The following is a 12,966-nucleotide window of genomic DNA, read 5'->3' on the forward strand; positions in this document are numbered from 1 at the left end:
CTTGCCTCTCATAGTATTCTGGGGTATATCCCATCAGGCCCTGGGGACTTGTCTACCTTCATGTTTTTCAAGATCCCTAGTACCTCCTCCTTTTTGATCTCAACATGACCCAAACTATTTACACATCCTTCCCCAGACTCATTATCCACCAAATCCTTCTCTTTGGTGAATACAAGCAAAGTACTGATTTAATACCTTGTCCATTTCCTCTGGCTCCACGCATAGATTCCCTCCCCTGATCACGAGTGGGCCAACCCCCACCCTGAATACCCACTTGCTCTTTATATACGAATAAAAAGCCTTGAGATTTTCCGTAATCCTGCTGGCCAATGACTTTTCATGACCCCTTTTAGCCCTCCAGACTCCTTGCTTAAGTTTCTTTCTACTTTCCTTGTATTCCACACTTGTTTTGTGTGTTCCCAATGGTAGAGTGAGGAATATGCCGGCCTATGATGTTACAGATTGTGATTGAATATCAGGCTGCTGCTGGCCCACAGCACCTCATGGACACCCTGCTTTTAGCGAAATGTGTTCTGAATCTACCCCATTTAGTACAGTCACACAGGACAATGGAGGGTATCCTCAGTGTGAAGATGGGACTTTGTCTCATAAGATCACAAGAATATAATTCTTTCTATTCTTCCTGTCAAAGTGAACAAGTGAAATACATCCCATGGCCCGAGACCAGGACAAAGTTACACTTTAATGATTTAATTACAGAACTGCTGCAAATCCCATAAAGGTTGGGTGAGCTAAGGTCTGGAACCGTTAACTCACCAGCCATTGATAATTACCAGGGTTAATTTTAGAAGGTCTAATACAGATGGGAAATATACAGTAAATGGCAGAACCCTTAAGAGTTATACTTCGGTTCGAGGCCCTGTTGTGTGAAGAAAACTGTGAGGTTTCAATCCTTCAACCCTGTGTCTGAAATGAGTTTAACCTTTAACTTGTAGTTTCTGGAAAGAAGCAGTCACTTTCTGTCACAGTATAGAACCACCTTTGGTTTGTGAACTTAAAGAATTTAAGTTCTCCAGTCAGTTTTCATAGTTCTAGTTATTTTAACTCCTATTACTTACAAACATGTATTCGTTGAATGTCATGCTGTATTTTACAGTGTATTTTGCTCTCTCAACATTTACACACTGATCACCTTTATGTACTGATTTTATACACTTGGTATAAATTTTATATCTGAAATGACTTTGTAATTTCTGTATTAGGTTAAGGCCGTGTGTCAGTTTGTACCCTTTTCATTAACTGAGTTCCAAGCTTTTGAAGCCACGACGAAAACATAACACAAATAGTTTATTTTTCAAAACATATTGATAGGTGCCTGTCCCAGTGTGAACTCTACAGAATTTCTATACATCGATTGGACATTTGGGACAATGAGCCCTGTGATTAATGTATTTCAGATACATTGTATTGTAGGTATTTGGTGCAGTAAGGGTTAAAATCCTGGGTTAGTGTTGTAATGATATGTAAGGAGTGTAAAGGGTTAACAAGATGATGTTCATGTATCTCAACACTAGATGGCAGCAGAGTAGTCATATATAAGCCGGTATAGATTTCATAGAATTTACAGTGCAGAAGGAGGCCATTCGGCCCATCGAGTCTGCACCGGCTCTTGGAAAGAGCACCCTACCCAATCCCACACCACCCTATCCCCATAACCCAGTAACCCCACTCAACCAACGCTAAGGGCAATTTTGGACACTAAGGGCAATTTAGCATGGCCAATCCACCTAACCTGCACATCTTTGGACTGTGGGAGGAAACCGGAGCACCCGGAGGAAACCCACGCACACACGGGGAGAATGTGCAGACTCCGCACAGACAGTGACCCAGCCGGGAATCGAACCTGGGACCCTGGAGCTGTGAAGCAATTGCGCTAACCGCTATGCTACCGTGCTGCCCCAAGTACTGATATCTCCAGTTCTGGGAGAAGGTTAGTGAAAGGTTGAGATGTGTTAGTTGTATTAGAAAGATATTATAGATTTCTGTAGCATAGAATTAATACTGTTGGTTGATTAGCTGTTACTTAGTAAAGTGTGCAAATCATTTGAATAGTGTAAAATAAACTAGTTTTGTTTCAAATACATAGCTTGATGTTCTTTGTCAACACTACGACTTTTAGCCATCTTGGAGAACTACACAAGGAACATCACAGTAGAGTGGGGGCTGTGCCGGGCCATGAGGTTGCAGATTGTGGTTGAATACAACTCTGCTGCTGCTGATGGCCCACAACGCCTCCTGGATGCCCAGTCTTGAGTTTCTAGATCTGTTCAAAGTCCATCCCATTCAGCACAGTGGTAATGCCACACAACACGATGGAGAGTATCCTCAATGTGAAGACGGGACTTTGTCTCCACAAGGACTGTGCGGTGGTCACTTCTACCGATACTGTCATGGACAGATGCATCTGCAGCAGGCAGATTGGTGAGGATGAGGTCAAGTATGCTTTTCCCACTTGTTGGTTCCCTCGCCACCTGCCGCAGCCTAGCGGCTATGACGCGTGGGGCCCGGCCAGCTTGGTCTGTGGTGGTACTACCGAGCCACTCTTGGTGATGGACATTGAAGTCCCCCACCCAGAGCATATTCTGCGCTCTTGCCACCCTCAGTGCTTCCTCCAAGTGGTGTTCAACATAGAGGAGTACTGATACATCAGCTGATGGTGGCCGGTACGTGGTAATCAGCAGGAGGTTTTCTTGCCCATGTTCAACCTTAAGCCATGAGACTTCTGCCAGGTCGCCCAACCATGCTGAGACCCTGGGCGGTATCGCCGACCTCCGTCCAAGCAGGACTCGCCTCTGAGCAACGAACAAGGAAATGGCCAACACGTCAGCTCTCCTCCCTCAAGGAGTTCTGGGCAGTCTGACACCCCAAAGATCGCCTCCAGTGGACACGGCTCCAGCTCAACCACAACGATCTCCAACATGGTCTCAAAGAATGAGACCCAGAACCCAACTAGCTTGGGGCAGGACCAGAACACGTGTGAGTGATTAACTGGCCCCCCTGAACAAAGCTCACACCTGTCCTACACCCCAGGGAAGAACCCCCTCATGTGTGTCTTAGTTTGTTACTCTCTAACTATTTTAAAACGTATCAGGCTCCGGGCGGCACAGAGGTTAGCACTTTTTTCTCAGGTCGCCGAAGACCCGGATTCAATCCCGGCCCCTGTCCGTGTGGAGTTTGTACATTCTCCCCGTGTCTGCGTGGGTTTCACCCCCACAACCTAAAGATGTGCAGGGTAGGTGGATTGGCCACACTAAATTGCCAATAATTGGGGAAAAAATTGGGCACTTTAAATTTAAAGCAGCACAGTGGTTAGCACTGTTGCTTCACAGCCCCAGGGACCTGGGTTCGATTCCCGGCTTGGGACACTGTCTGTGTGGAGTCTGCACGTTCTCCCCGTGTCTGCTTGGGTTTCCTCTGGGTGCTCCGGTTTCCTCAAAGACATGCTGTTAGGTGAATTGGACATTCTGAATTCTCCCACAGTGCACCCGAACAGATGCCGGGGTGTACCCATAAGACATAGGAGCAGAATTAGGCCACTCGGTCCATTGAGTCTGCTCTGTCATTCAATCATGGCTGATATTTTCTCATCCCCATTCTTCTGCCTTTTCTCCAGAACCCCTGATCCCCTTATTAATCAAGAACCTATCTATCTCTGTCTTAAACACACTCAGTGAATTGGCCTCCATGGCCTTCTGTGGAAAGAGTTCCAGTGGATTTCCAGTGGAAACAGTGACCCGGAGTCAGGATAGAACCCGGGTCCTTGGCACCATGATCCAGGTAAATTAAACAAAAAAAAAAGGTAACCACCAGGGCCCATCTTCATGGCACCATGGCATTCTTTGGGAGGTTCCAAACAGAAATAGGAACTAAATACCTTCAAAATTCCAAACACCCTTTCACTCTGTGATCCTTGTGAAATTTGGAGCCAGGTATTAGCAACAAGGCTCAAAGAGCATCAGCCCACTGGAGGCAAAGTGGTGAGACCGGCCAGTCCAGCAGAAAGAAACCCTCCGACTATCCCCACTGACCACCTGTCAGAATGAACAAAATGCAGTCCTGGATGTAGGGCAGAAACAATAACAGCAGAATCCAACCCCTGTAATCAATGTGAAATTGTTGGTGTCAAAGTAGGTGCAATGAAACATGCAATCCTGTCTCACATTGAGAAGTGGACGGCCTCTCCGCAGTGTGAACTCGCTGGTGTCTCCGCAGGTTGGATACTTGACTAAATCCTTTCCCACACTGAGAGCAGATGAATGGTCTCTCTCCAGTGTGAACCCGGTGGTGTGACTGCAGGTTGGTTGCTTGAGTAAACCCCTTCCCACACTGAGAGCAGGTGAATGGCTTCTCCCCAGTGTGAACTCGCCGATGTTTCCGCAGGTGGGATAACTGACTGAATCCCTCCCCACACCGAGAGCAGATGATCGACATCTCCCCAGTGTGAAGTCGCTGGTGTTTCCGTAGGTTGGATAGTTCAGTAAATCCTTTCCCACACTGAGAGCAGGTGAACGGCCTCTCTCCGGTGTGAACTCGCTGGTGTGACTGCAGGTTGGATCCTTGAGTAAATCCTTTCCCACACTGAGAGCAGGTGAATGGCCTCTCCCCAGTGTGAACTCGCTGGTGTTTTCGCAGGTTGGATACTTGAATAAATCCTTTCCCACACTGAGAGCAGGTGAATGGCTTCTCCCCAGTGTGAATTCGCTGGTGTGACTGCAGGTTGGATACTTGACTAAATCCTTTCCCACACTGAGAGCAGGTGAATGGCCTCACCCCAGTGTGACTGCGTCGATGAATCTCCAGCTTAGATGGGAATCTGAATCCCTTCCCACAGTCCCCACATTTCCACTGTTTCTCCATGTTTTGGGTCTTCTCGTGACTCTCCAGGTTGGACAATCAGTTCAGAACACGGGTATGGTCTCTCCCTCTGTGAATGTTATGTTTTTCAGGCTGTGTAACTGGTTAAAGCTCTTTCCACAGTCAGTTCACTGGAACACTCTCACTCGGGTGTGTGTTGTGTGGGTCTCAGTGCTTTCCAGTCACACAGATGTTAGAAATCTTTAGAAGCTGACAGTTTGGGCAACCATTTCTCCTTCTAGATTCAAAAGCCAATGATATTCAGGTTAAAGCGAGTCGAGTGACTGTCAGATCGAGACGTAACATTTGAGATTTCTGTCTGTAATTCCTCCTCGTCTAATGTCCTGTAAAAACAATTTACAAAATTCATCAGTCAGTACAGGATAGAAACTCAGAACAGACAATTCTAGTTTCTATGTCCCATTGTTTCCTCTCTCTTATTCTCAGAAAGCTGTAAATCTCCATCCCACACACTCCCTCCATTCTCACTCTGCTGAATTTAATATTCACCCTCTCCATTCTCCTGAAGGTGCTGATTCAGGCTGATTGACAGACCCAAGCTCACAGCTTCCTGTCCAGGAGATCACAGCAGTTATAAGCTGCAGTCGGCCATTCGGTCCATCGAGCCTGCTGAACCATTCAATGGGATCATCGGTCGATCTACCTGAGCGCCGTTTTACCACACTATCCCTCATATCCCTTGACATCTTCAATATCTACAGGAGGGACATAGAGAACCTAGTGGAGTGGCATAACAACAACAATCTCTCCCTTAATGTCAGAAAAACTAAGGAGCTGGGTATTGACTTCAGGAAGCAATGTATCGTACACACCCCTGTCAGCATCGATGGTGCCGAGGTGGACATGGTTAACAGCTTCAAATTCCTAAGTGTGCACATCACCAACAATCTGTCCTGGTCCACCCACGTCGACCATACGACCAAGAAAGCACAACAGTGTCTATACTTTCTCAGGAACTAAGGAAATTCAGCATGTCCACATTTACTCTTACCAACTTTTACAGATGCACCATAGAAAGCATCCCATCTGGCTATATCACAGCCTGGTACGGCAACTGCTTGGTCCAAGAGTGTAAGAACCTATAGAGAGTCGTGAACACAGCCCAGTCCATCACACAAACCTGCCTCCCATCCACTGACTCCGTCTACACCTCCCTCTGCCTTGGGAAAGCGGGCAGCATAATCAAAGACCCCTCCCATCCGGGGTATTCTCTCTTCCAACTTCTCCCATCAGAGAAAAGTCTGAGAACACGCACTAACAGGTTCAACAACAGTTTCTTCCCCGCTGTTACCAGACTCCTGAATGATCCTCTTATGGACTGAACTGATCTCTTCACACATCTTCTCTACTGAGTAGTAATGCATTGTGTATGCTCACCCCTTACCTGTGTATTTATGTAGGTCCTATGGGTTTTCTTTCATGTATGGAACGATCTTTATGGACTGTACGCAGAACAATGCTTTTCACTGTACCTCGGCACACGTGACAATAAATAAAACCAATCAATCAATAATCTCTCATCGTAACCTAACCCCCGTAGTCCAGGTATCGTGGCGTATCGTTTTAGTAAACCTATATTGCACTCCCTCCAAGGCCACAATATCCTCCCGAAGGTGTGGTGCCCAGAATGGCTCACAGTTCTCCAAGTTGGGTCTTACCAGGGTTTTGTATAACTGCAGCATAACCTCTGCGACTTTATACTCCAATCCTCCAGATATAATTGCTAGCATTCCTTTTTGATTATTTTCTGCACTTGTTTGTGGCATTTTAAGGATCTGTGCACCTTCGACATCCACTGTACTCAATCTCTTTCCATTTAGAAAGTCCTCTGTTTTATTCTTTTTTGGTTCAAAACGGATAACCTCACACTTGATTACATTGAATTCCATCTGCCGCAAATTTGCCCATTCACCTCGTCTGTCAATATCTCCGTGCAATTTAATATCAACATCTAGGCTGTCTACAATGCCACCTAACATTGTATCAATAGCAGCAGTGAAGAGGCCCATCAAATCTGCACCGACACACGAAAAACACCTGACCTGCCGACCTAACCCCATTTGCCAGCACGTGGCCCATTGCCTTGAATGCTACGACGCGCCAAATGTTCATCCAGGTACTTTTTAACGGATGTGAGGCAACCCTCCTCTACCGCCCTCCCAGGCAGTGCATTCCAGACGGCCACCATCCTCTGGGTAAAAAGGTTTTTCCTCAAAACCCCCCTGAACATCTTGCCCCTCACCATGAACTTGTGTCCCCTTGTGACTGACCCTTCAACTGAGGGTCCCTGTCCACCCTGACCATGGCCCTCATAACCTTGTGCACCTCGATCAGGTCGCCTCTCAGTCTTCTCTGCTCCAATGAAAACAACCCAAGCCTATCCAACCTCGCTTCGGAACTGAAACATTCTATTCCAGGCAACATCCTGGTGAATCTCCTCTTCACCCCCTCCAGTGCAATCACATCCTTCCTATAATGTGGCGACCAGAACTGCACACAGTGCTCCAGCTAATAATAATGATAATCTTTATTAGTGTAACAAATAGGATTACATTAACACTGCAATGAAGTTACTCTGAAAATCTCCTTGTTGCCAGTCTGGCGCCTGTTCGGGTACACAGAGGGAGAATTCAGAATGTCCGATTCACCTAACAAGAAGTCGTTCCCCATTTAGAAAATAGTCTGCCTCGATTCTTCCTTCCAAAGTGCATAACCTCACACTTTACCATATTCTATTACATCTGCCACTTCTTTGCCCACTCTCCTAACCTGTCCAAGTCCTTCTGCAGCCTCCCCGCTTCCTCAACACTACCTGTCCCTCTACACATCTTTCTATCATCTGCAAGCTTAGCAACAGTGCCCTCGGTTCCTTCTTCCAGATCGTTAATGTATTGAATAGTTGTGGCCCCTGTGGAACACCAATAATCACCGGCTGCCGTCCTGAAATAGACCCCTTTGTCCCCACTCTCCGCCTTCTGCCAGTCAGCTAATCCTCTAACCATTCCAGTACCTTGCCCCGAACACCATGGGCTCTTATCTTTATTTAGCAGCCTGCTGTACGGCACCTTGTCGAAAGTTCTGGAAACCAAATGTATCACATCCACTGGCTCTCCATTGTCTAACTTTCTTTTTACCTCTTCAAAGAATTCTAACAGATTTGTCAGGCATGACCTCCCCTTGATGAAGCCATGCTGACTCAGTCCTATTTTACCATGCACGTCCAAGAACTCCGTAATCTGATCTTTAATAATGGACTCTAAAATCTTATCAACAACCAAAGTCAGACTAACCGGCCTATAATTTCCCATCTTCTACCTCTTGCCTTTCTTAAACTGGGGTATTACATTAGTCATTTCCCTGTCGTCTGTGAACCCCTTCACTTCAGTGATCCCTGAAGGATCACCACCAATGTCTCCACAACCTCTGCAGTTATCTCCTTCGGTACCCTGGGGTGTAGTCCATCCGGTCTGGGTGATTTATCCACCTTCAGACCTTTCAGCGTCCGCATCACCTTCTCCTTAGTGATGGCCACTACACTCACCTCTGCCCCCGACCTTCTTTGCCCCACTCCCAGTTTTCCCTTTCCCTCTCCTCTGTGGGACCGCCCTCCTTGCCCCTGGATTTGGAGCATCTTGTGAAGGCACTGCTGGTAGTACTGCTCCAGTGCCTTTGAGGTGCCTGCTCTAAGTTTTCCAAGTTTCTGAAGCCTTTAGAGGGTAGAAAGAGTGAGGGATAGCCCACAGCTCATGGAAAGCAATGGCATGCACGGTTTCACCAGCGCTGCCAATACAATTGATGACCTAAGCAGTCAATGGCCCACCCCACTGAGAGCAAAGTGTGGAGGGGAACTCATCAAGGACAGAGAGTCAGTCAGTGCTCACTGGAGGGAACATTCTGAAGATTCCCTCGACCGAGACTCTGTCTTTGGCTTTAACGTCCTTAAATCCATTCCCCAATATCGTGTCCGGCTCAGTCCCTGTGGTACCCCGATCTGGAGCGGAGTGAAAAAGCCATTCAACAGCTGAAAAACAGCAGGGCCTCTGGAGCAGAATTAATCCCTGCTGAAATTCTGAAGCATGGCAGGGTTACACTCCTGGCATAGCTACACAGTCTCATATTCCTCACCTGGGCAGATGGATGCATGCCGGGGATCTCAGAGACACTGTGACTATATTCAAGAAGAGAGACAAGTCTGATTGTGGTAACTGCACAGGCGACTCCCTGCTGTCTGCCACAGAGAAGATCACTGCCAGGATCCTCCTCAATGGTCTCCTCTTCGTGGCCAAAGAGCTCCTTCCAGAGTCACAGTTAGGTTTTCTCCCTTCATGAGGCACCAAAGACATGATCTACACTACTTGACAAACCCAGGGAAAATACAAGGAACAGCAGCAATCGCAGTTCTTGGTCTTTTCTGACCTCACAAAAATGCTTTACACCGTCAAAGTGATGTTTTATTCAGTAAGTTTTTCAAAATTGGCTGTCCTCAGAAATTGGCCACCATCCTCCGCCTGCACAATGATGACACACAAGTCATGATCCTCATCAATGGAAACACCCCAGACACTATCTCAATGAAGACTGGGATCAGACAAGGCTGTGCCACTGCACCAACCCTCTGCCCCTTCACGGTAGCACAGTTGCTTCACAGCACCAGGGACCTGGGTTCGATTCCCACTTGGGTCATGGTGCGGAGTCCACACATTCTCCCCGTGTCTGCATGGGTCTCCCACAAGTCCCAAAAGACGTGAGCTGAATTGTAAGTTGAACTGGACATTCTGAATTTTCCCTCAGTTTACCCGGACAGGCGCCAGAGTGTGGCAACTAGGGGATTTTCACAGTAACTTCATTGCAGTGTTAATATAAGCCAAATGTGACAATAATAAAGATTGTTATTATTATTATGGTGTTCATAAACTCCAACCTTGTTATAAGAAATTAAATTCTGAATAAAAATCAAGTGATATCAATTTGTGTTAATCATAGTTAATCACAATGTGGAGATGCCGGTGTTGGACTGGGGTGAGCACAGTTCGAAGTCTTTTCACACCAGGTTAAAGTCCAACAGGTTTGTTTCAATGTCACTAGCTTTCGGAGCGCTGCTCCTTCCTCAGGTGAATGGTTAATGGTACATAGTTAATCACTGCAGTGTTAATGAAATCCTACTCATGACACAAATAAAAATTATCTCACCTCCGGTAAATTACCAGCAGGTGTGGAGATAATCGACAGGACAGGAAACCGACACCACCTTCAAAACAAAACCAGAATCAGTTCAACCTCAGACATTAAGCTCCAGTTTGCAAATGTCAGATCTGTTTGTTAACTACATCCATCTCCCTTGATTCTATAACCATTAATACTCTCGAATCTATGAATCTCAGTTTTTAGTTTCTATTGACAGAATCTGAACAGAATTCCAGATTTCACTATATTTTCTGTGAAGTGATTTCTGACTTTGCTCCTGAACAGCCCAGTCTCAGTTAAACAAATAAATATCACTGATTTGGACATTTAAATGGTGACAATTATTTTACTCTTAACTGGTTATGTAACAAAATTTCAAAAACATAATAATTTGAGTAAAACTCTGCGGAACCTGGAAATGTGAAGTGAAAACAGAAAGTTGTGGAAATCCTCAGCAGGTTTGGCAGCTTCTGTGGAGAGAGAGAGTTAACATTTCCAATCCAATCTGATTCTTCATAACTGAGTGTTTGCAGCATTGTGATTTCATTTGCCAAACATACTGAATGTGAACTTTGTGGGTCTTACAGATATCTGGCTGTAAATCTGATTTCAGACTTTCCCCTGAACACTTTTCAACCTCAGCTCCAGCTCATTGTCCTTCACTAAAGACCCGGATAGAGAATCCCCGCCAAAAGATGGCGGCGGCCGCCGGGTGACCCGGGAGTTGTCACCGGGCAGGAAGTCCCGCCCACTCCCTCTTCCCTAACCAAGATGGCCGCCCAAGCGCTCCGCTCCAAGAACAAAAGACTCGACTTCCATTCCCAAGATGGAGGCGGTTGCCCCGGGCTGTCATCGGGGTGAAGCCCCGCCCACTCCCTCTTCCCTAACCAAGATGGCTGTCCCAGCGCTCCACGCCAGGAACAAAAAACCCGACTTCCATTCCCAAGGTGGTGGTGGTCGCCGGTTGCCCGGGCCTGTCACAGGGGAGGAAGTCCCGCCCACTACTTCTTCCCATACTAAGATGGCCGTCCCAGCGCTCCGTTCCAACAAAAAGACCCAACTTCCTTTCCCAAGATGGTGGCCGTTTGCAGGGAAAATCCAGACCCAGATTACCTTCTTCTTATTGGTCGGGACCCGCCGTCAATCACTCCCCAGCCATTGTGAGCTGGAGCATGCGCAGTGCAAGTTGAAGCTGGACTCAGGCGGGTGAGTGGAGGCCCCAATCCCCCAATAAGACCCATTGGTTTTACTGTCAATCTGCAGACAGGAGCTGGAGAACTGAACCCAGGCAGAGGAGAGGGAGGGAGAAAACTGGGAGTGGAGGAAAGAAATGGTGCAGATGGTGAGATGGGTTTGCATTTCAGCCCAGGGAGGACGGAGAGTGTGTGGGACGGGGATTTACAGCTTTGGGGGAACAAGAGAGGGAAAAATGTTCCAGAGGAACTAGAATTGCCTGTTCAGAATTTCTATCCTGGACTGACAGTGATGACTTTTGTAAACTCCTTTTACAGGATATTAGAAGCGGAAGATTGGCTGACAGAAAACTCAAACCAAACGTCAAGATCTGACAGAGTCACTCAATTCTTTAGAACCTGAATATCACAGTGTTTGAATGTGGAAGGAGTAATGTTTGTCTGTTCAGTTTGTGGGAAAAGATTTCAAACATCCATGTGATTGGAAAAGCACAGAGACCCACACAGACAGTGAGTGTTCCAGTGAACAGACTGGAAAGAGTTTTAACCAATTACATAGACAGAAAAACCATCACACCATTCACAGTGGGGAGAAACCGTCTTTGTGTTCTGTGTGTGGACGAGAGTTCGACTTGTCATTCAACCTGGAGAGACACAAGGGCACCGGCAGCATGGAGAAACCGTGGAAATGTGGGGACTGTTGGAAGGGATTCAGTTACCCTTCTGAACTGGAAATGCATCGACGCAGTCACATTGGGGAGAGGCCATTCACCTGCTCCACCTGTGGGAAGGGATTCACTCAGTCATCCAGCCTGCTGATACACCAGTGTGTTCACACTGATCAGACACCTTTCAAATGTTCTGACTGTGAGAAGAAATTTATAAGTAAAAAGTATCTGTTGAGACACCAACTCATTCACAGCGAGGAGAAGCTATTCACCTGCTCCTTGTGTGGAAAGGGATTCACTGCTACATCTAACCTGCAGAAACATCAGCGAGTTCACACCGACAAAAGACCTTTTAAATGTCCAGACTGTGGGAAGTGCTTTAAAACATCCGGGGAAGTGACCTGTCATCAACGTGTTCACACTGACGAGAGACCGTTCAGGTGCTCTCACTGCGGGACTGGCTTCAGGCGATCATCTGAACTTACTGTCCATCAGCGAATTCACACTGGGGAGAGACCGTTTACCTGCTCTGTGTGTGGGAAGGGATTCATTCAGTCTTATCACCTACTGAAACACCAACAAATTCACTCTGATATAAAACCTTTTAAATGTTTTGCCTGTGAGCAGAGCTTTCGAAGCAGCAATGAGCTGATGATACACCAGTGAGTTCACACTGGAGAGAGATCGTTCACCTGCCCCGAGTGCGGGAATGGATTCACTGACTTACAACTTATGCTGAGACACCAGCGACTTCATGAGTGTCTCCAGGGATTGGATTTGGCTGTTTTCGCTGCTGTCAATCAGATCCAGAACTGAATGTGTGGGTTAACCCTGAGGTGTGTAAGAAGCATGCCCCAGTCACTCTCTTCCATGGTTCAGAGCTCTGAGATACAGACAGAAGACTCCTTTACAACTGTGTTTAGAGTCAACAAGATTAATTCCCGTACCAGCCTCCCCGAAGAGGCGCCAGAATGTGGCGACTAGGGGCTTTTCACAGTAACTTCATTGAAGCCTACTTGTGACAA

The 12,966-nt window shown here is 46.8% G+C and overlaps 2 protein-coding genes across 5 annotated transcripts in view; one reads left to right on the plus strand and one right to left on the minus strand.

Moving 5' to 3' along the window:
- The window catches only part of LOC140419070 (uncharacterized), a 555,344-nt gene that overhangs the window by 483,082 nt on the left and 59,296 nt on the right, over positions 1-12,966 (plus strand). The window lies entirely within an intron of this gene.
- LOC140419085 (uncharacterized) lies at positions 1,282-10,734 on the minus strand. 4 transcript variants are annotated; one of them, XM_072502850.1, is made up of 4 exons: positions 10,666-10,732; positions 10,493-10,550; positions 10,087-10,144; positions 1,282-5,219 (listed from the first exon to the last, which is right to left on the minus strand). In XM_072502850.1, exon 4 carries the CDS (start codon positions 4,876-4,878, stop codon positions 4,144-4,146), a length of 735 nt encoding a protein of 244 aa, XP_072358951.1. In that variant the 5' UTR covers positions 4,879-5,219; positions 10,087-10,144; positions 10,493-10,550; positions 10,666-10,732; the 3' UTR covers positions 1,282-4,143. The 4 variants fall into 4 exon arrangements, with proteins under 4 accessions (XP_072358951.1, XP_072358952.1, XP_072358953.1 ...); XM_072502851.1 differs by having other exon boundaries at positions 10,641-10,693; XM_072502852.1 differs by lacking the exon at positions 10,493-10,550 and having other exon boundaries at positions 10,666-10,734.

This window comes from Scyliorhinus torazame, chromosome 5, assembly GCF_047496885.1.
Source record: "Scyliorhinus torazame isolate Kashiwa2021f chromosome 5, sScyTor2.1, whole genome shotgun sequence".
Taxonomy (NCBI): domain Eukaryota; kingdom Metazoa; phylum Chordata; class Chondrichthyes; order Carcharhiniformes; family Scyliorhinidae; genus Scyliorhinus; species Scyliorhinus torazame.

Excerpts from the sequence above, each read along its gene's own strand:
- LOC140419085 (XM_072502852.1), bottom strand. The coding sequence starts at position 4,878 with ATGGAGAAACAGTGGAAATGTGGGGACTGTGGGAAGGGATTCAGATTC.